The 23,310-nt window shown below is 41.8% G+C and overlaps 1 protein-coding gene across 2 annotated transcripts in view; it reads right to left on the reverse strand.

Moving 5' to 3' along the window:
* Positions 1–280: 280 nt before the first annotated feature.
* SCUBE2 (signal peptide, CUB domain and EGF like domain containing 2) overlaps positions 281–23,310 on the reverse strand; it is a 43,890-nt gene continuing 20,860 nt past the window's right edge. The window contains exons 11-22 of one of the 2 annotated variants that reach the window (XM_075755127.1): positions 23,033–23,155; positions 22,436–22,552; positions 21,711–21,797; positions 20,896–21,000; positions 19,511–19,666; positions 18,947–19,150; positions 10,797–10,964; positions 7,823–7,984; positions 6,411–6,608; positions 5,644–5,796; positions 4,494–4,573; positions 281–3,865 (exon numbers count right to left, since the gene is read on the reverse strand). In XM_075755127.1, coding sequence (XP_075611242.1) covers positions 3,713–3,865; positions 4,494–4,573; positions 5,644–5,796; positions 6,411–6,608; positions 7,823–7,984; positions 10,797–10,964; positions 18,947–19,150; positions 19,511–19,666; positions 20,896–21,000; positions 21,711–21,797; positions 22,436–22,552; positions 23,033–23,155 — 1,706 coding nt within the window. In that variant the 3' untranslated portion in view covers positions 281–3,712. The remainder of the gene's footprint in view (positions 3,866–4,493; positions 4,574–5,643; positions 5,797–6,410; positions 6,609–7,822; positions 7,985–10,796; positions 10,965–18,946; positions 19,151–19,510; positions 19,667–20,895; positions 21,001–21,710; positions 21,798–22,435; positions 22,553–23,032; positions 23,156–23,310) is intronic. The other variant, XM_075755126.1, reaches the window with a different exon arrangement.

The following is a 23,310-nucleotide window of genomic DNA, read 5'->3' on the forward strand; positions in this document are numbered from 1 at the left end:
TCATACAGGAGATATTTTTAGCATAATTATTAGAATTAATACCAGGATAATTCTGGTATTATACTAGCCATAAATATGTGCACCACTAAATATATGAAAAACTGTATCTTTATGGGTATTGATGCAGGCTAATATTATTACATGAAACAGAATGCTATGGTAAACAGATATTCCCAAGATAAAGTCTATTTGATGCGAGATAACTTGCTACACAACTGTTAACTTTCTCACAAAACTATTATTTAGCATAGCAAAGACAACTGAAAATATTGCCCAAAGGTTTTCATGCAACTAAAAGTTCGCTGGTTTATTTCTCTTATTAAGAGTAACAGTCTGAAACATTTTACATTAATTTACAATAATGAAAAAGATTCTTATGCTTATCTCATGTAGGTGACATTAAGTCATCCAGTTAACACTAATTGTTATTTCAAAAGTTAAATCCTGTTTTACAAGGTTAAACATTTTTTGAATCATTTGTTGCCAAAAAATAACATCAGTCTACAACCACACAGAAAGTAGAAATTAAAATTTCTACAGAGCCACTACCGTCTCTATGAAGATACAATGCCAAGCGTTACAACGTTCTGCAACAGTTATCACTTCTCCCAAATTTTAAGATGACAAAAATTCCCTCTTCACTTTTTACTGCACACACAGTAAAAGGGGAAATTTTGATTCATAATGTTAGATCAAGGGTAACAGAAGTGCTCCCAAGTCATTTACTTTTTACGTAGAAAATGAACAGGGCTGTGGAGCAAAAAGGATACTTCTTCAAAAAAGGTCAGGCTTTTCTGCTTAGCCTTGGACCATACCCCACACTTATAGACTCCTCTCCTTCCACAGACAACAATGAAAATGGCCTGTGCACATGGGGCAACACAGAAGCAAACTTGAGATCCACTGTACAGACCGAAGGTGAGACGCTGGTCCCAGAGCAGCGTGCAAAGCTAGAACAGCGTGCCTACAAGATGAGGTGCAGCGTGACGAACACAGAGCTCAAGTCAGTAACTCATGCACAGAGCAAAAAAGCATGATTTCACCAATTAAAAATATTTGGATGTTTCACAACTTTTGCTTTCTTGAGCCCTTGTTGAAACCAATCACTCCAATTTGTGTGCCACTCGGCAATATGAAACAGAAATATTCAGATCTATAGCCACATTGCGAGGGAATACAGCAAGAACTGGCTTGCTTCCCTTGGCCAAGAGCACACAGACCACAGCAAAGCCACTCTGCTGGGCTTGGCCCTGAAGCTGGCACACCATGGTCCTCTCCTCCCAGTGCCCCACCAGCAGGCCCCTAATTCACCCACACACTCAGTGGAACTGCAGCATCTCACTCATTTCAAAGTGCTCCATTGCCACACAGGGATGGTTGATGGGTCATTGCGACTCACTGACACACTGCATCTGGCATGGGAAGCCGTGAACAGTAGAGAGGCAGGGGCTGTGCAGCCAGAGGGAAACTATCTTGAAATACCTTCCTGGGATCTCACCACAACAGTACATTTCACCACAGCCGTAGCAAGCCTTTCTCACCAGCCTTCTCCTTTTGGCATCCCTTAGCCATTCCTCTCACCAATCACACTCATATCTTCTTCCAGATAACCCCTGTCTTCCCTCCCCATGAAGGCAGCAGGGACTCTGTTCAGGATGAAGCACACCAGCCAGGACCTGGGTTCCTTCCCCTGTTCTAATTTGCTCCCTGCCTCCCTCCCACCCCCAGCCTGTTTGCTCCCCTTTGCTGCAGGCCTGACAGCCCCGTTCCTGAAATGGGTGCTCACCACCCTGCCACAGAAACCCATCATCAGCTCCTGAGCACGAGCAGGACCCCCAGTGCAGCCAGCTAGGACACAGTTCTCCCTCTCGGCAGCAACACAAGCCATTTCCCTCCTCCTCCCAGACCATTGCAATTCTTTCAGGGCAGCAACAAGAGGAACACAGCGCCACATCACCCAATCCCAAGAGGCTCTGCTCCTTCCCGTCACAGCATGACCAAGACGTGTCCTTACCACATGACAGGCTGCACAGAACAGGGCTACAGGGCTGCCATGGCATGACAGTTTAGCAAGGCTGCATTTGCTAGTATTTGTTTGCTCCTAACAGCGTAGGGAAGAGATTCAGACCCTGGCTCTTGGTGAGGGTTTCATCTGTCACACTGTGAACATGGTATTATTCACATACAACAGTTAAATACCACATACCAATGCAACGAAACCCAGGGAGATCTGACTCCACACCCTTGGAAAGGGAGCATGTGTCCCGGCTACACTGCAAAATTTCAGTACCTTTCCTAAGGGGGCACACAGAAGAAGCCTGGTGCCCACTGCACTGCTCAGCACTGCCAGTGACCGAGAGACAGAGATGGTAAATCCATCTCCAAATGAGGACAACCGTGGCCATCTCCTTCAAGACAGAAGGCCCAGAAGGTATATTACACTGATGAAACAGTTTACATGGCCAGAAGACAGTGATGTAATCTGAGTGTGGACAGAAAAGCATTGAGACAACATTTTGATCAACATAGTTCTCCTTTTCAGAATAGCCTTCTCTCACATCAGAAAGACAACCTGAGGAAAAGGACACAGTGTTGGGGAATCCTGAACAGTATTTTGCCATAGATGACTTTTGCAGCCACAGTCTGGTTGAGGAATATCTTTGTACACCTACTTCTCTCCAGCAAGACAGGGAAAGCAACAATGTGACTGCAAGGTGCTCAGACAAGATAAGGGATGTAAGGATTGAAGTTCATCTAAGAACCTTATACAGGTTTAAATCGTGATGTACAAGGGCATAATCTATGCAAAGCCTGCATTTAAAATGGGGGTTGTGTATTCAACTGCAGGTGCTCAGAGGATAGAATTTTATGCTCTTGGAAGAGCTGATGCCTTGTGCTGTCCCAGGCCTATGCACAGGGAGAGCACTGCGATTTAGCAAAGAACCTGTTCTGTTGTACCATTTGCAGCCAGCCCAAAATGGACATGTCCAGCCGGTCAGGGTCTGTTTGCCATTACTGTGGTGCCCTGGTTTTATTCTGGTATCACTCCATTTAAACCAGTAAGTCATTAGCATGAACACAGTGTGATCCAGGCCCAGAGCATTCAAGCTAATATTCAACCCGTTGCTTATTCCTCCATATGCCTCATACAACATATAGTTCAGAGAAAAATTACATCTTGTGTAATTCTTGGACTAACTGGTTTGGACTAAAGCTATTTCAATCTTAGCTCTGAATTTCCTGCGTAGCAAAAGTTAAGAGAGACGTCAATCTCGTTCTCATTTTCAGCGGACCAAACATGAACCCAGCTTTGTTGAGGTAACATGCATTAATGGCAGTCCAGAGTTCATCCCAAACCACACTGCTTAGACTGTCTGTCCTCATTAGCTTTTAAAGTTACTGACGAAGCAACAGGGCAGAGCTCTACAAAATTCTGCTTGCCACCATTCAGTTACAGAAATTATGGGCAGTCTCTAACTCAGAGACCCATGAAGTATCCTTGGTACCCAAACGGTATTATCTGGAAAGGAATCGAAATTCTGTTCACCAAAATATTTATATTAGCTAAGAAAGCCAAACTCTGCCAAGAACAGAGCTGGCAAGCTTCCCTGGAGTTTCTCTGCCAGTGTGTAAAACACAGAAAGCAGCCCCACCTACCACAACCCCTCTGTCCACACCCAGGGCTGGTTAGGTTCTTTAAGTACAGTGCCAGCTATTTGTAAGGCCTCAAAAATCTGGAAACTTTAGAGCGCAGCAGTCGAATGAAGGATCTTGGGAACATCTCTCTCGACTCTTGGGCTGTGTACTTGAAGTAGTTCTGTGGATGCGCCAACACGTCAAACAATGCTTTTATCAGTTTCTTGTCCTAGAAAAAAGGAGAGTAGACTTTACAGTATTTCCACAGAGGAATTAGGGTCAGTATTACTGAAGCTTAATGATTGATTAACTCATAAAAGATTATGGTCATTTTACTTTTCAAGTACTAATGTTTCAGGGGCTCAGAAACCAATGGAGCAAGGCTGACACCCAGGCGGACACACAGGGAAGTCACTGGAGTTTCACATTTATGATTAATGGCACCAGGATTTCTCCCCTCCTCATATTTCCAAGAATAGCAAACGAAAAAACAAAACAAAACACAAAACAAACACTGGATCTGATATCCAGCAAAAGAAAGGTTCCATGCAACTATCCTCTAAGCAAGGTCAGAGAAGTGAAATCCACAAAGAGATTTTTATTTTTTTTTTTGCCCAGGGAGGAAAAGCGCTTGCTAATCTACAGGCTACAAGTAGCAGCACCCAGTGCTTCCCGAGAGATTAAATCCCATGTCCCTCAGTTTGCTACAGGTTGTGCTGATTCCCCCCGCTTCTCTGAAGTAGCTTGTGTGTAGTGCACCAAGGAACACATCTGATACAGAGCAGGAGACAATCTCATTGGCACAAAATAGTGTCTTTTTCAATCAAAACCGACATTAATTAGTAAAAGGAATATACCTTAAGTATTTCTTGATGATTTTCAGATGCATAAAGCCTACCATCCCGAACAATGTCTTCTATTAGTTCTTGGTAGTCCTCTATGGAGAATGCACAAGAAAGTAATTTGCAGGTTCAGTTCACTTACATACTCAATACCTCCCTTGGTTACACATGTAAGCCCTACCCTCAAAAGAACCAGTGGTACTTGGCCCTCATATCAGCAGTCAGAAGATATTCCAAATGCTCTTCTGTAAAGAAACTATGAAAACAGTGTACTCTGCTGAGCTGCTCAGCATGCAAAGCAAAATAAATCATAATGCACGTAGGATTGTAGTGCATGCTGTAACCAAACAGCCTGCTTCAAACCAACTGCACTGCAGAATCTCATGTGTACATACCCACAACATATTACTGGCTTCTTTCTACACTAACAAGGAAAAAAACAAGAGGTAAGGGAAGTTTTCTTAAAAGGCAAACCTCCTGGTCAATCAAAACTTGAAATGCTTCAAAAAGGAGAGGTCTCCCCTGGAAAATTAATTATCCACTGTTGATGAAACTCTGCAGACCACAGCAAGAATAACTCTTAGAATTAATCCAGTGTGAACAGAAACATGCCATATCATTTTCACAACACTTATACTCAAGTGCAAAGCCTCAGCTCCAGTTTCACTCCTGGTGACTCTGACAATGACAGAGTGAAACTCTTGCCCCTCAAGCTTCTTTTCAATATAGACATTTTGCTATCTGGTACTAGATTACAGATGGTGGCAGCAACATGATAAATCAGAGGCACTTGGGCTCTGCCTAAATTCCTAACTGAGGGCACTCTGCTGCCACCCGAAGCAACCCAGAACTGGGAAGGCACAAACATGCATAAAACCTAGATTCTGGCTTTGAGGCCAGCATTTTGCAGGTCAGAGCCCAGAATCCCAGCTCTTTGTTTAGGTCTGAGGAAGACTGGGAATACAGTGGCACTTCAGACTGCAGTGCAATGCAGAATCCCTTAAAGTAGATATAAATGAAAACAGCTACTGGAAGTAGTCCCATAGTGACACTGCTGAGAGCGCTGGGTTGCCCTGCTGCTTAGCAGGGTCAAGGAGCCCACAAGGAGTTCTGCACTGCTGCAGCTGCACTAGTCCACACAGGCTCAGCTGCTCACACCGCTTACCGTCATACGTTACATAAGGAACTTGGAATCCTTTGGCACTGTTCCCTTCATTTGACTTGAACTGGATCCACAACTTCTTAGACCTAGAAGTGAAAGCTATAGGGCGTTCGTAGGTTTGACAGGTTTCATATGTGGTCACTGAGTTGGAAGAAGCTTTCAAAGAAAACACACAATAGGCAGTTATCTGACAACGCTTCATACTAATGAACAATTAGAAAATAGGTTAAACTACTATGACAAGAAATGCTTGCTGGCATTAGGAAAACTCCTCAAAATGCAGCAGGCTATCAGTGGATGGCAGGCCATCAATGTGTGGCTTCTTGGTCAAGGAATATTTTCCCTTTTCCTGAAAAAAAAACCAAACCCAACAGTCTACACTTTGAAGGATGTGCCTATACGAGAAACTGAAGCTGTTTATTCACACATCAGGCACCTGTAGGGACTAGCAAGCATCTCCTGTTTCCAAACCCAGTCTAGAATTGCTTAGCATAATTCCTGACTAGTTAAGCTTGAACCATCTACCCCTTCCTAACAAGATTTCTCCCAGAGTTCACTAACACATCATATTCTTGCACCATTGTTTCACCTGAACCTATGGAACAGCATTACCAAATAGGATTTCTCAATTTGTCATTTAAAGAGATTTCTACTCCTAAGTAAAGGCCAGCCAGGATACATTTAGCTTCTGTAAACAGCAATGCACATGAGAAACCTGTGTTGCACTCTGAAATAGATACTGTATGCCTCAGTAGATATTTCAGACTTACAGCTTTTGCGCATCACCAGGTAGTCTCCACACTCATCTTCTATGGGTAGAAATATTTCTGGAACCACAATCAGAATACGGCGCTTTGGTGGTGGGTTAATATTCCAAGTGCACTCAGTGTTTGCAGGATAGTCCCCAGGATAGTTTGGTGATTCAATATATCCAGTGTAGTCTCCCAGTTCACCTCCACACTGCCTATCTGAAAAAGCAATACAGTGTGCAAGACTAGGCAAAGTGAGGTCATCCTACAGCTCTTACAGTCACTGTCAGAAACAGTACATGGGTGACGGACACACAAACTTTTCTGTTTGCATCTGATGCAGGTACAGTTCTCTTTGCCAGTTGCACTTCACACTGCTGCCTGCTTCTGCCTTTGTGTTTTAATCAATGTTGAGACAAAGATACAGATTAGTCCCTATTAACACAGCAGGTGCTATCGACCAAGCCACAGCCAAGCGGCAAGACAGCTGTAAGAGGAGGTAGAAATGGTAAAGTGAGGATGCTTGTACCAGACAGAACGTTTTTACAGAAGTATCAGCTGAAGTCTAACTGGAGTCTGAGGTGCTCTGCTCAGGCACCGTGCCTGCAGCAGCACAAAACAGGGACTATAGCAGGCCCTTTCCCTGCACAGATCAGCACTGCTGGCAGTAAGAGAGGGTGAACCCCAGTGCAGGATGCTTTGCCTGTGCTCCCCAACTCTGACACAAGGGTCTGGGCACTACAGCACTGTGACAGGGATGTGCGGGTGCGACATGCCCAGGGAACAGATTCTTTAAGTGAGAGACATGCGGTTCCCAGAAACATATTTCTGTGTATGTACGCTTATATACGTTTGTGTGTATGTAAGTGTCACCAGAGGATCGTATGAGGAGTCACCTCTCTGCCCGCTATTTTCCTTCTTTAATTTACCCTCAGCTTCCCACACTACAGCTACCATAATCTAGAACAGTGGTTCTCTTTGTAACTGCCTCTTTCAAAGGTTGTTATTAAGAAGAAATGGTTACTACAGCTATTAATGGTTACTACAGCTATTATGTTTTGTGAGCCAGCTTCCATTCCTTTTAATAGAAGGGAAAGAAATCAGAGTACCGAGAACACAAACTCTGTCTGCTGTATCACAGGAGAAAAGATTGAACAGCAAGACCCAGAGTGCCCCAGCACCAACTGGCAAGACACAACCATTGCTTACCTTAAGAAAAATGATGGAACCAGTCTGCAAAAATGGTGTCTCGTGGACCTCAGTAAGCTGGGTAGGATGAGATACGGGCAGGCAGCAAAAGAGGAGCAACACCACTGCCTTCTCTCCAAGCTCCCTCGAGCAAAGCTAAATTTTGCCCTTAGGGCTACTCTGAATATTAATGACCCAGTCTTTTTATTTGTAAGACATCATCAAAACCATCTTCCTATACTTACTTTTGCACTGTGTTATATTTGTTGACCCATCAAAATCAGTAGTGGTGTTTCCAGGGCATGAAATGCAGTAATTTTGTCCAAACTCAGGCTGGTATGTCCCAACTACGCAGCGAATACATCGATGAGTTGTGGTGTTATAAAAATGGCCAGGTGAACACTGAACTGGAGAGTAATTAAATATGCAGCATGGTTAAAAAGTAGCAGTAATGCATTAGATTGTGATTTTATGCATTTTTATAGGACCTAGTATAATTTTAATAACTGAAATACCATATTCATAAACTACGAGGGTAATAAAGCAGAGGTAATTGAACAGATTTTAGTTTATCAGGTCATTTTTTGCAAGTTCAAAAGTCCCAAACGCAACATTATAGAACAGTTCTGTGTGGAAGCAGTAATAAAAGATATGGGGGAGTGAGCATAACAACCATGATTTTGTAAGCAGGACACCAAGTAGAACAGTGTGTTACCAAATGGTTTAGCCACTGACATTTGCCTTGCAATATGAACTCTAAGTGGAAATGCTAACTAAACCTTTCTTTCTTGCCAGCTTATGCCAAGCAGCACGTGAACTGCTGCTGCATCCTAGTATACCCCTGTGATCAGTTCACCACAAGCATAGGTGAAAGACTTTGGCCCTCTACAAGTGGCACATTGCATCAATATTAGTGACTAAACTGGTATATTGCCTTCTTCTCTCATGATCACACATTATCTTGCAACAACAGGCCATGACTCAGGGTACAGCCACCTCCACCAGATCTGCTGCTACTTTATCACATCATGCAAACAATCATCTTCCAAATCATCATTCTCCCAAGTAACAAGTGATAGGACAAGAGGAAACAGCCTCAAGTTGCGCCAGAGGAGGAAAAATGTCTTCACTGAAAGGGTTGTCAAGCACTGGAACAAGCTGCCCAGGGAAGTGGTTGAGTCACCATCCCTGGAGGCATTTAGAAGATGTGTATGTGGTGCTTAGGAACATGGTTTAGTGGTTGGACTTGGCAGTGTTAGGTTTACAGTTGGACTTGATGATCTTAAAGGTCTTTTCCAACTGAAATGATTCTGTGCTAGCTAGACACATAAGCTATAGCCCCTCACAGGGCTTGCCAAGAGTACCTCTTGCATCACCAAAGCAAGACCCCATTCTGACATATGAACTCTTTTGTAAACATAACAGATTTTATGGAAGTTTTACACATGAGATAGGCTGACAGAGGGGAAAAATCCTTTCTAGCAGACTTGCAAATTTTTTTCTAGTTCCCCACATGCAGACAGGAAGATCTTCTTCTCTCATTGCAATCTGAGAATACAGGACCCCGAACACCTTTGCTTACATCTCTAATATGCTGCTTTTTATTTTATTTTGCTTAGCTATTCTCCATCTATGCCCATCATCATCTGTACCAAAACCTCACAGAAAGCAGTCAAGAGCATCAGCCATAGATTATCTTTGCTCTTAACTCCATCACTACTTTACTTCTTTCCTTGCCCTTTTTCTTCGTGGGACTAAAAAAAAAATTAAAATAAAATCTTTTCTTTTTCCTTTTACCTCATTTGGCAAGTTTACCTCTCTCCGTTCAAGATCAAAATAATTTACTACCTTGCCTTCCAAATGTAGTTTTCTGTGCTGCACAGACTCTTTCTTCTATTCCTTTTAAGCTCTGCTTACTCCCAAATAACTCTAGTCTTGTTGAGCTTTGTAACTAGCTCAGCCTGGAGTCCTTCCCTACATGCTCCACCCCCCAAATGCTTCAGATACAAGTTCCAAATAGTTCTTGCATCTGTGATTCCATGTCTCACGTGGCCTCTTCCACATGCAAATCCCTGAGCTCTTCATTCCAGTTAATACAAAAAATTCCTTTAATCTCCACTCTATAATTTGAAAACTGAACCTCATTTATAGACCTGGTTTTGTTTGTGTTAAATAAAACTGAAGTCAATTCCTCTTATCTTGATTCAAGGTTTTTAACATTTTTTTTTTAGTGCTTTACCTTTGCAAAATTAAGTATGAAGCAACAGCATTTGTGGATTCACCGATTCTTCACTGAAGAAATCTATAAGCTATCACATTATTACCGGTAATATTAATTCTTCAGCCATACTGCAGAATTCTTTTTGCGTCAGGACCTTATTTCTATCCTTTATTTCTACTCTACAGCAGTAGATTTTCTATTAAGACTTTTTCTTCAGCTGATTTTGATATAAGCGATGTTCTTTTACCCATGCTTTAAGACACTGAGCAAACCATTATACTGATTAACATTTCATCTCTCTCCATGGGCACATATTTTTATCAGCATTTTCAAAGACGACTTCATAGCTGTCTTTCAGCTTTTTACATTTCAGATAACTAAGATGCTAACAAAATTCCTTCATTTTTAAAGATACGATCCCCACCTGATTTTCAATTCTATGAGGAGAACTTTGGGAGCTGATAGCATGTCAACTCCACTATGATCAAATTTCGAGGGCTGTCTGAGGTACTGCAGGGTTAAGCTGAATGCTAGCTTTTTAGGTATATCCCAAGGTATCCAAGCCAGTTTCTCATTATGAACAGGAAGAAACTATTTTCTTACTTATCCTCCAGGATTGCAATTCCCTCCTTCACATTTTATGTTGCTGCTGTGCTCATACCCAAAATGTCAATAAGGCATACTGGTCTTGATTTTTTTTTTCTTGAGGCTTTTTTTCCTCTCTGCTACTCCTTTATATGACTCTTCACAGATCAACAACTTCACTGGCCAACTTCCACGTATCTCCTAACCCCTTGTCAAGTATTGTCTCAAAATCAGTTATAAAAAGAATTGAGGTTTTATTGAGTTTTCTTTCAGCCAGGCCAGCCAACTATAACGTCCTTGGAAGGAGAGATCCTTGGACGGAGAATGACCCTTCTTTGAATGCCCCGCTTGTAGCAGCAGCAGTTACTTTTTCCTTGGAGCAATGCAGTTCATCAAATAAATCTTGACCTTACCTTTGGTCTCACAGTCCTGAAACAAGGATCCACCGGTATGCCTTGTTGTTAGACCTCCTCCGCAGGGAAAGCAGGATACTCTCCCAGCTTCAGGCTGGTATGTTCCAAGGGGACATGGCAGACAGGGTTTGAAGCCATCAGGAGAATATTCACCTGGTGAGCACTGATCTAGAACAGAAAGAACACACTTGCTTCAACCTGTACATTATAGGTGAAGGTATGTTAGTGAGCCTGTAGAGGACCTGAAAGCCCACGGTGAAACTGCTCCCCTCTTTACATGGGAAGTGGGAGCCAGGTTTCAGAACTGAATGCTAGCAACAGATAGAACAATACATGCAATGTACCCTGTAAAACTGAATCAGACACTGACAACCTCTGGTGCTAGTGGGTTCTTCTGTGAGCTGGAGTGGATTTCACACTTTATTGCAAGGCTACACTGGACACTAGGCCTATCCAGTACTCTGTTAATCTGTACAGTGCAATTATGTAGTGATTATCTCCTCTTTCTAGCTAAAGAACTCTTGGACTCCTCCCAAATGACATAATTTAGTACTGAACCTAAGATGCCAAAAATGTACTTCCAGATTTCTGTAAGTATTTTAATCTTAATATTATTGAATATTCGTACTTCATAACCATCAGTGTTACTGAGTTGTGTGAAAACCTCAAGCGCAACAAGTAATTGTGCAGCTTCACTAAACTAAACATTATGTGTGCTTCAAAGACTTTTAAAGCAGAAATATTCTTGCCATTCCTCTGATACTGGATCTTGGATAACGATCATCTGTGCACTGGATTGCTGTGTTCTGTACAGTGCATAGATAGGACTAACTCAACCCGACCAATTTTACTTAAACACACACCTCAATATTATCTAACAAGCCCAGTAATATTTATAGGTATCTTTGAAAAAATCTGGTTTTCAAACTTTTCACAAAAGAACTGGCTTCAGTGCCACTATTTAATAATTACCCTGCTCTGGAAAGGCACAAAACACTGTTGCAGTTGTTCAGCTGTGCTGAAAAATTCTGTCCTTTTAAAGACCTGTTACGATAATAAACTGTTAGCTTTAGTTTATAGCCCCAATAAATCACTCAGTGAATAGCTGTTTTGTTAGGAAGTTAAATTGGCCTTGGCTTCATTTCAGGATATATGACTAACACAACCAGGGCATTAACTACCGGTCATGATCAATGATGAAGAGTTTTGTTTATGGCTGATACACTGAGTGGAATAGTAAGTGTTCCTCCTTAACTTAAAAATAAAAGATAGCAGGTTAAGCAATGCTCTGTAGCTTATCAGTGAAAGCTAGTGAGGAAGTCTTAGCTCTTGGTTCTAACTTTTTCTACTTGTGCTGGTTTTGGCTGGGATAGAGTTAGTTTTCTTCACAGTAGCTGGTATGGGGCTGTGTTTTGGATTTGTGCTGAAAACAGTGTTGATAACACAGGGATGTTTTTGATATTGCTGAGCAGTGCTTACACAGAGCCAAGGCCTTTTCTGCCTCTCACACCACCCCACCAGTGAGCAGGCTGGGAGTGCACAAGGAGTTGGGAGGGGACACAGCCGGGACAGCTGACCCCAACTGACCAAAGGGATATTCCACACCATATGATGTCATGCTCAGCAAATAAAGCTGGGGGAAGATAAAGGAGGGGAGGGGGACACATTTGGAATGATTTGTCTTCCCAAGTGACTGTTGTGCATGATGGAGCCCTGCTTTCCTGAGACGGCTGAACACCTGCCTGCCCATGGGAAGTGGTGAATGAATGCCTTCTTTTGCTTGTGTGCGCGGCTTTTTCTTTACCTATTAAACTGTTTTTATCTCAACCCACGAGTTTTCGCACTTTTACCCTTCCAATTCTCTCCCGCATCCCCTTGGCAGGGGGAAGAAGCGAGCGGCTGCGTGATGCTTAGCTGCCGGCTGGGGTTAAACCACATCACCACCACACATCACTTCTGCTCTCATAAGGACAGACATTAATTTGCTCCCAAACTTTTCAAGCCTTTCTTCATTTTATAAACATTCTTACGGAACACTCATCTCTGTACTCCTTGTGCAACTCAACAAACATCAATGAATTAAGGCTTTCATTACAGCACTCCTAATAAGGTCAGGAAAGAGCACTATTTACAATTCTGCGACAAGGAAAGACAATCAAGATTAGTAAAGGTGATTTTGAGAAGTGGCTACTGACTTCAGAAACCCATAAGCAAGGGAAAGATCAGTGCAAATCTCCTTCTCTCAAAAAACTCTATGGGTCTATGCGAAATCAATGCTCTGAGTGGCCTCACTAGAGACTATCTGCTCTGTGCTACCTCCTCTTAACCTGTCTGTCCCTTCATTTTAATCACATATTATGTTTGGGGTGGTTTGGTTTTTTTTGCATTGGGGGCATGTGTGTGTGTCTGTTTTAGTTTTATTTTGAACAGAATGCTACTTTACATTGACACATGTAAAACCATACAAATTCAACCTTAAAACTGTACTTCAGGTTTCCTGAACTTGCTCAGGGTCCAGAATAACAGCAGGCTGGCTAACAGAGCTCAAAGAAAACCTGTCCCAGACAGGAACCAAACCCACCACTGGTGTGGAAATGTTACATTTGAGAACTTGATCCCATCAGATCTCTCTTCACAACTTTATCATCTGCACCTTACTTGCCTTGAAACAGCATGTTGAAAATTGTAGAGCTCCCTGTGGAATAAAACTGAGTTAATCTAAATCTTCCAGGATTATTTAACAAAATGTCTAATTTTTGAAAATTTGCATTGAAGAAGTAAACTTAAAATTACCTCCTCAGACATCACTGAGATCCTCAACATGGAGCATTCTCAGATGTATTGCACAAATGAATTCTGAGAGCAAGAGAAAGATGAGGCAGAAACATCAGACTTCAGGCCCCATTTCCCTCCTGTCTTCCACTGGATGCCCCAGGGATGCACTGTGGCAGGTCAGCAGGATGGTAGGCTATGCCTGTGACAGTGCCCACAGAAGAAACACAGGGCTGAGACAGTGAAAGGCAGGAACTGTGTAAAATCAACCTGCACCAAAGCAAAACTTTTCCCTTTGATCTGAACCAATTAATTCAAGCATCTCATTTTGATTTTCCTAAACGGTGGCAACAACAGAAAGAAAACTTGGAAGAAAAAAAATAAAAAGGTCCAACTAGCTACCATCACTGTAACAGGGTGCGTAAAACCAGCTGTTGGAGAAAGAAAAGGATCAAGAGGACAAGCTGACCCAACAGGAAAAGAAAGCCACGTAATGACTACCCAGCTCTTTCAGTATGAACTACTGCTTAAGAATATCAGTTTGGGCAATGGCACCTTGCTGTAGACAAACCAGTCTGACAGAGGAGTCCAGCTGGATGCGCAACGGGTTTGTTCTGTGTGTTCAAGGGGTTTGGGTTCACAGGACACTGCCCTCCTACCTGGCCACTCTCTGCTCAGAAATCACATCATTATCAGAGCCCCAGCGTGCAGAGTGGCCTTCCAAGACAGAGCAGGCGAGGGGAACACTAGTTGCTTTTACAGCGGAGGTCACTGGTTTATGAAGCAGCATGCAGTATGCCTCCTGGAACTGGAGAGTCCAGGCCTAGATGGATAAACCTATGGGGGTACTCCACACATATGCATATCTAATGTTACAACGTGCAATAATGAGCCTTATCCTCAAGGGCGTTAAGTACCCATGCTCAATTTTAAATCAATGAGACTTGAAAAAACCTCTAAATTGAGTTTATAAAGTATGTAAAATACAGAGACTGGGAAAATTAAGTTTTAAATATTGCACTGCCTAGAAAAATATGTAACCCTATCTTTCCCCCCACTATGTCTTACGAGGCGCACCAAACACCTCAGGCCTTAATAGATCCTATGTGTGTATGAGAAAAGAGGTTAATACATCCAGACACAGATTTAGCTATTTACAGTCTAACAAATACTCATTATTCGATGCAAATATTAAAACTACTCCCAGTGATACCTAAGCTTTAATGCCTCAAGCTCTTAAATATATCCGTTTCCTCACATGACTACATCAAACCAAGCTTTTCAGTGGTACAAGCGTCCAGACAATTTGATCCACAAACACATTCCCTGTAAACTGCTCCCAGTTCTTCCTCATCTTCCACCTAGAAATGTGCGAAGCGCAGGCCACTCATCTAAGTCCACAGGAGCACAGAGCAGGGGTAATGAGGAAAGCCTGTTTAGAAGCTCACAGCACTCACCAGAGCCTAATTTAGCATAACAAACAGACTTGGTGTTAGGTTCAATTATAGTAACATTAATTATAGGGACATTATGTCAACACAGAAATCATCCCATGGAAATCCATAGGATTTTGCATGAAATTAGGATGACACAAATGAACCCTCTCTAAAAAACCCACCTCAAAACCAACAAAAAACAACAAAAAAAACCCCAAGAAACACCTCTAAGGGTTCAAACTTTTCCTGTCATTTGTTTAAATGAAACAAAAAAAAGTTTATGAGCTTAATTTCACAAAACTAGAAACTGCATGGTCCCACCTGACACATGGGAAATGCCCAGTCAAAACAAGATCTGAAGATTTGCAAATAACGACATTAAATCAGAATTCCACTGGCTGGCTTTGCTCTTTTTTCAGAAACTTGATTGTTTTTCTCCAAATGAACAAAAGAACCAATTGCCTCTAGTAGACTTCATTTCTGCAGCCACTGTCTTTGTTTGTCTCCAATACCCATTAAAAAACCCATCTTGAGTCTCATGCAGCTGTTTTAAAGAAGAAAAAAAAAGTGAAAGCTTTTCTGATGCAGAAACAAAAAGAAGGGGGGGGGGGGGGGAGGGAGTGGGGCCCACAGGGAACCAGGATTAACAGTTACAAAGACATTTAAAGGCTCTTCTCCTCTTTTCAACATGTTAGCCTTTCAGCTTTTGCTCCTATAGACAAATGCTATAGTATCTCAGTGGCTGAGAAGGTAAGCCTCATAAAGGAGGTCATGATCCACCAATTCACCATTTTCTTAAGAATGATGCCTTGACTTTACAAGGAAAATCACCAACAACTGATGTAAATTGATTCTAAGGCGGCATCCTTTAAGTTATTGTGTTTTAGCAGTTCACACATACAGGTCACATGAGATGGTTACGTATCCTAAAGATTTATGTCTTAAATCTATGATTGTCAGAGCAAGCAGGTTAGCAGAAAAATAGCACCCTTTCTCCCATTTGATAATTCATTTCTTCTTGTCAGATTTTGGTAAAATTGTAAAAAAAACCCAAATACCAACATACAGTTCTCCGTTGTGTAACACAACTATTAATTATACAAACTGCAAAGGCAGGCAGCACTTTGCTTTTCTCTTTAAATATCTCTCTCGTACTTTTATAATGCCAGTATCATAGCACATCTAAACTTTGATATTTGTGTGAATATCATATATATATATGATATAATATAATATTTTGTTTGCATCCTCTAAACTAAGGGGACAAAACTGCTGAATGCTGAGCATCAGCACCTCCCACGCAAGATAAAGCTGCTCAGCATTTACATCAGAGCAGTGCCTATACCAGTGCTGCTCACGTTTGCTGTTCTCTGAAGTGACAGCTCTTTGGATGAATCCACTTGCAACTACCGTGTATAGCAAGGAGATGCACACACGTCCTTTTACACAGCAGTTTCAGGGAACGGTACTTTTCGCTGCCTCCTTCCATCTTCTAAAGTATTCGCGTGTGCAACACAAAAATACCAAACGGAACAGGCAAGGTGTATTTTCAACTCCACGGGATGTGATCAAGGTATGACAGTTTTAAGCAACAGAAAAGCAGCTGAATTGCTTCCTGTTTCTCTCTCAGTGAAACCTGCATTTCACTCACTTATCTGCATCACAGATGACTTGTAAGTCCCTAGAGTTACTTTGTTCCCTCACTGCTCCTGCTCCTCTGGTCAGACTGAGCAAAATCCCTTTGCCAAAGTTCTCTGCCTGTCCAGAGACCACATCCACCACCTGCAATGAATCCATCTGCTGGCCTGGTATCTCTTGTATGGAGTTACTTTCTCCCCAGAATCATTAGCGTGTCTAGATAAGCAGGGCCCCAATCCTGTCCAGAAGCTCTCGGCAGCTCTGCAAAACAATCGGATCAAATCAAAACAAAATCCTTGACTCTCCCACGCACATCTCTGAGCTGGCTTCTTCCTCTTTTTGCACGCTGTTCCCACTCCATTCTCTTCTCCTCAGTCTATTTCTGAGCTCTTTCTGACTGGCAGTCAAAGCAGCAGCAGCCGAGCGCTGCCTTTACCATGCACACTGGGACAATCAGCTTTTTCTAAGGAAATGAGGCGTATGTAATAACACCGCCTCTGCGTGTACTTTTATGTTCCCTCAGCAACTAATAAGCTTTCTGTCCAACTTCAAGCAATCTGACAAAAGATGCAGAGAGCTTTTAAAGATACTAAGTTTCTGTATGTTTAACGTAAATAAGTGGGGAACATGCAAGTGGAGGAGAGAGAGGCCTTAGCACTCATGCAAGTAAAAGGCTGTGGTGCAAGTTCCATCTCCTGTTTGATCACAGCAAATCTATGCAAGGGTATGGTCGGAATACTTCAGCTGAAGAAAGGAAGATTCATTTAGTGACTGCACCTTTTTAGACACAAGCAAATTGAACCATAAGGTATGAGACCCACAGGGAATCATATCTTACTAGTTCCACTGTTCGCAGCAGTACCTGTTAAGATGTCCAGAGCAAACTGTGGCACCAATTCAGGAACAGAAGAGGCTTGACTGTTACAAGTTGTTCTTCAAAACATTTGTCTTCATATGCTCAGTGTCTCTGTTTTAACCCTGGACATTTGTCCTCACCATACCATAGAATTTTCCAGGCATTCTCCAAAAGCCCCCTTTCTCTCTGAACTAGCACAGAAATACCATGTAAGCTTCTCATTTGCAATGAGAAATTAAACTGATTCTGCAGCTACCTAAAAAAAAAAGAATAAAATTTGTTTCTTTGTTGTTCTAATTCCTAACTCATGTTGCCTTCTCTACCTGCAGTATTTTTAGCTTACTCATTGCTATTTTTCCAGATGAAATCACAAATGGCTTGAAAGTCACACTGTACAATAGACTGAGACAGTTTTTCAAAGCCTTCCTCCACCATCCAACACAACAGCTTGAAAACATCCATGTAAACTCCTCTTCATGAGCTTTCCAAAGTTTTTCAGACTATTAGAATGTTACCAAAAAAAAAGGAAGAAAAAAAAACTTACAGCTTTTTCCAACAGAATTCCTGAATAATTCCCTAGTCTGCCTGCTTGTACAGATGTTTTAAGCAACACCAATTCATTTTTCTATTCTATGAATCCAAGTTTTTCAAGAGTTAGCAAAACTAAATTGGAAAAATCTATTCTGAGGCTGAATGGGTTGCTGCTGGAAGATGTACTAATTCGATCTGACAAGCATTTTAAAGGCTTGCTGATTCACAAAGCCACCTACATGCTGCCTACCCTATGCAGCTTGAATTAGCCGTCATGGTTGTTAGGCCCCTGTTAAGATAACATCTGACCCTTCTCCTTAACTTTTGTGCTTTGGAAGCATGTATTATGGACTGCGTTATGGTTGTGCCCTCCAGTGCCACAATAATTAAGATTTTTCTCAGTACCGGCCTCTAAAACCCCTATTCTCCATGAATTTATAAGTCCGTCATGAAGATTCTCTGGGACTCAGAGCTTAATCAGCAAAGAGAATGTAACTGTATCAAATTCTGCTCAGCCTTTTCTTTGGAACAGGGGGAGATATGATGTGTTCACAAATTCAGAAACACAGTGTTACATCAGATATTAAACATAGTCTTAAGAATAACATTGGTGATGTCAAGGTCATTGGTGCCTGATGTTACTCCCACATTTTCTACCTTGGAGCTTATTGTAGGTTGTGCATCAACTACAACAAAGTGCAATGCACTGAGCCTTTGTTCTGCACTATAGCACAGCAATTGCCAACAATAAATGCACAGAGGGGCACATCTCAGTAGCACCAGCAGTAACCCCTACTTCTTCACGTGCAGCCCTCCTGTCTCCTGGACAAGCACCCCACAATCCCCCCAAGCTCACCAGACCTGAGCAAAACAGCAAAACACACGTGATGGTTTATTCCTAATTTACATTTACTTACCACATCTGTTACCCACATGCATCTGCCCTACACCACAAGACTGCTGCGGCTCCGACAGCTTGAGAGACTTTCTGGCCACTTCATGGTCCATGCCAGAGACGCGAACACGGAACTGGTCCCTGCTGACTGTCTTCCGCAGGGTTCGAATGGTTTTACGAAACCTCTTTTCAGTCTTTTTCCGAGCACAGCGCACATCACATGTGTCTGAAAAGTATCAAGGGTGAAAGCTGCTATAAGTGGCCATGCACAAAAATCCACCCAAAAGACCAATGAATGCAAATCACTGAGGAAGCAACTTCTGTGAACAAGTCTGAAAATCCTTAAGGACGACACCACCAGGCTAGAAGAAAATTAATCAGACCACAAGAGTTTAATCTATGGGCAGTTCTTTGGTCTTTGAAATTATCCCCATCCCTCACTCTTTTTTGTAGTAGTAAAATAATTTTCAAAACAGGAGATACTTTTTATTATCGTTTTGCATACAGATAGAAGTGAAAAATACAGAAATTAAGGAGCAAACAGCAAGAAGCTTCAAACCGCACCTTGGATTATTTTCCAACCAACCTGTCACCTCCTTTCGGCTTGTTTCAAGCTCAAAGTCCGCAGTGATAAAAATTTCTCTAGTCGCTGTCAGTCTACTGATGGCTCCATGAACTTTCTTGCCAGAGCTGCATGTTAGGTTTACATAGTGGAAGCTCTCCATTACTGAATTATGTGTCTCTGTATGAACAAAATCAAAGGAAGCAAAAGCTTGGCCAGCTATGTTACTGAACATTCACTAGTGCTCAGCGCGTATGTTGTCATGAAGAGGTAAAGGGGAGCAAACGATCAACTCCACATGCCAGTAAACAGTTTGGCCAGTTTCTCAACTGGTACCCACTCAGGGAATCATGACTCCAGTGCACCTACAGATGTACTGTCAGGCTGAGGCTCTGGCACTGCAGCGAGTCTGAGGCACGATTCACTGGCAAGGCAAGAGCTTGGCTGTAGTGCTCAGCCTGCTTCCCCTGGGTTTCGCTAGCAGGTTCTAATGAATTGCCTTTGCGCTATGCAAAGCATCTTAAAACCATGACACTGCCTGCATCAGGCATGCTACTCGAGGGAAAAAATTTTGCACTCATATGAAGCATGTGAAAAACATATTAGTTTATAATGGTGTTTAAGTAGTGGACACAGGACATTTGGAGACCATTTTCAAGGTTTCAATGAAGAAATAAGATTTAGTTAAAGAAAACACCCAGAATAAGCTTTGGTTCTGGAGTATGTAACTCTTCACTGAGCATCTAGTGTAGTTTCTCACTGCTACTCTTCTAAGGACAAACAAACTGCCATGCTGATTCATCATATTGTTTAGTGACTTCTTCCCCCCAGCTCTTCTTTTTTTTTTTTTTTTTTGAAATGTACTCCTCCTCATTTTCTGCTGACTTTGTAAATTCCCAGGCTATACTTTCTGCCTTGGAACAGATCGAAGAGCTGACCTCACTGTGTCCATCTGGGGCTGCTGAAGTATAAAAAGCAGTGAAAAGAGGAATAACTCTTTGGCAATAAAGTCAGCATAAAAGGCCAATAGATTCTTCACTGAGGCATCAGACAGCAGAGAGCAGGTGAGAAAGGAAAGAACAGAAAGAAGGGATAGAGAAAGGAAAAGAAGTAGTCAAAAGAATGAAAAGAATGGTTGATTTTACTGATAATTTATTGGCAGTGGTACAAACAAAAAAGGAGAAGGGCTTTCCTAGCAAGACTGTAAGGTTGTCACAGGGAAGTCCTGTGATCTGAAACAACTATTGCTAGAAACATGCCTGGGAAGGACTGTGATTGATGAGGTCAGTGAAGAGCAGAAATACTGCAGTCTTCTATGCTTTGCTTATGGTGTACTTCATATCTGGAGAGCACTTAATAACCCCTGAGCTATGGCTCTAACCTGCTTACCTGCGTTTTTATATTCATACCTGACATAATCTGTTCCAGACCTTCTTGAAACATCTCAGTCTTTTTCAAACTACATTTTCCTTCATTTAATTTAAAGGTTACGCTTATCTTGATAGCTGAAGTATCTTCAGGAAGAAAAAACATGACATGTTATTTTAAAAAAGGAATAGAAAATTTAGATAACCCTAATGTCACATCATAATGATGATATCAAAAAATACACTGATATAAATTGAAAAAGCAGTGATCACAGAAAACCTAGAGATACCAGCTTCCTCCTTCTGTGAAGCTGGTTCACAACTGGAATTGGAACCAAGTGTAATAGATTTTATTTAATAAAAAGATAAAAAAGAAGAGTAAGATCAAGTCCAGATCTGCTATTGGGTAAATAAAATAAAGATTAGCTGAAATCAAAGAAGATACTCCAAACCAGTTCAGAAAGTAGTTTATGTCTATATAAAATAGCCCTCTTATCTGTTTAGCTTTAAACATTTTCTAAACTTTACTCTCCAACAGCTCAACCTAACCATATTGTATGTTGCCAACACGGTCCGGTTTGGATGTCTAAAAAGAGGCATGACACTCCTGGCCCTACTGTTTATTTCACTACTGATCATCTTCTCTTTCCTTGTTTTTAAGTTTTAGTGATGCTGATGAAGCAGTACAAGTGGAATTTCCTGCTGTAATCATGAACTGCAATCATGAGGAAGAGGAAATAAAAACAGAGGGAGTATAATAGAGAGGGAGAATAGAAAGTCAACAGAAACACCCTTATTTCACAGTTACCTATTAAAAGAAATCAGTCAAATCATGCAACAGTAAATCTAGTGATTACCCAACCAGCTGGATGCATTTGTATTTTGCTGCTTTTTCTTAAGCTGAGATGACCTGCCGCAGGTGAGGGTGTAGGCATCTTGTGTTCCTAACAGACAGACCATACAGACAGACAGTAAAGACACAGGCACTGTGCACAGACTCATAGTATAAAACTACTATAAGACTCCTGTAGTACAAAAGACATTTTTAATTTGTTGATCGGCATCATCATCTCCACCTTTTTTGAACAACGTTGTTCATAAAATACTCCACATTAGAGCTTGTCTCTTCCTAAGCAATTTAAAGGGTTCAGGAAGAAAAGCAGCATCTGTCCCATAAGCCCTGGCCAAGTCTGCATGCAGTGTCCTGTGGGGTGGAGGTGCTGCGCGGGCAAAATCTCAGACCCCACGCAGGGCTGGAATGCCTTCCCCCCATTCAGCAGCGGCTCTCAGAGCCAATTAAGGAATGGCCCAGGGAGCACGGAGAATTCTGCCCTGTCCTCCCCAGCTTCAAAAAGACAGTTGTCATGAGAAGGGAATCTGAGGGTAGAGTGGTTATAAAAGACAAGGAAAGGGGGGCTTTCTTGGGACACTGGCAGGGATATAGCCCTTTATTATCTATAGTGAAGGAGGAAAGGTCCCTATTGATTGTCTACTTCTTGGGGCTTCCAGGAGAGTTAGGGAGGTTTACTACTCTTACACTCTCTACAGAATCATATGCTTGTTTTTGCTGGTTTTGACTTACCAGAAAATACCTGGACATCCGAAGAGCAGCTTAAGAAGCATCTATCACTCCCACCACTCTTAATGCAGTGCAGCAATACCTTAGGTGACATATTATCAGGCAAGGGACCCTTTGTCTCTAAATAGGATAAAACAAATACTCACAGAAGTAAAACATCTACATACACCCTACTGATAAATTGGCATGCACCTGCTTTTGTAGCTGGTACCTGAGAGCACCCATGCAATTAATGTGCTGTTTAGACAGAAAAATCAGAGCAACATAAAATCACCGGAAGATCACACCACAAAAGTAATTTCCTGTCATCAGCAAACCTTCTCATGCAGAGAAACAAAAGTAGTAGAAAAATGAGCTAGATAAAAGCACAGGAAAGAAAGCATTAAAATCCCTTAAAGTATCTCCTGTTTTGGGGGTTTTCTTTTTGATTGTTTTTACCAGTTTCAACATCAGTACCATCATGCCTGACTAAAAAGTAAAGCAGAATACCGGGAACAATGAGTCATACCACTTAACTGGATAGATTAAGATTTTCAGATTTGACTATAACCACATGGCCAGACACATCAGGAGTAGAAATGCATTTACCAGGCACCTTACCAACACAATCCTTTTTATTCCAGTGTAATTTGTAGTTAGAGTGACACAGGCATTCATAGTCTCCCAGCGTGTTCACACACAGCTGTTGGCAACCACCATTGTTGACGCTACATTCATTAATATCTACAGAGGAAAGGTAAAAATACTTTTTAAAAGTTACCCTTGCCAAAGTTCTGTACTCTAACTCCACTAGGTAAACATGTACACAAATACTGCTTAGTAGGGTTTGGAAAAGATTTTAGGAATGCTATCTGGACACCCACCTTAAACTAGTTTTG

The sequence above is a fragment of the Balearica regulorum genome, chromosome 5 (assembly GCF_011004875.1).
Source record: "Balearica regulorum gibbericeps isolate bBalReg1 chromosome 5, bBalReg1.pri, whole genome shotgun sequence".
NCBI lineage: Eukaryota > Metazoa > Chordata > Aves > Gruiformes > Gruidae > Balearica > Balearica regulorum.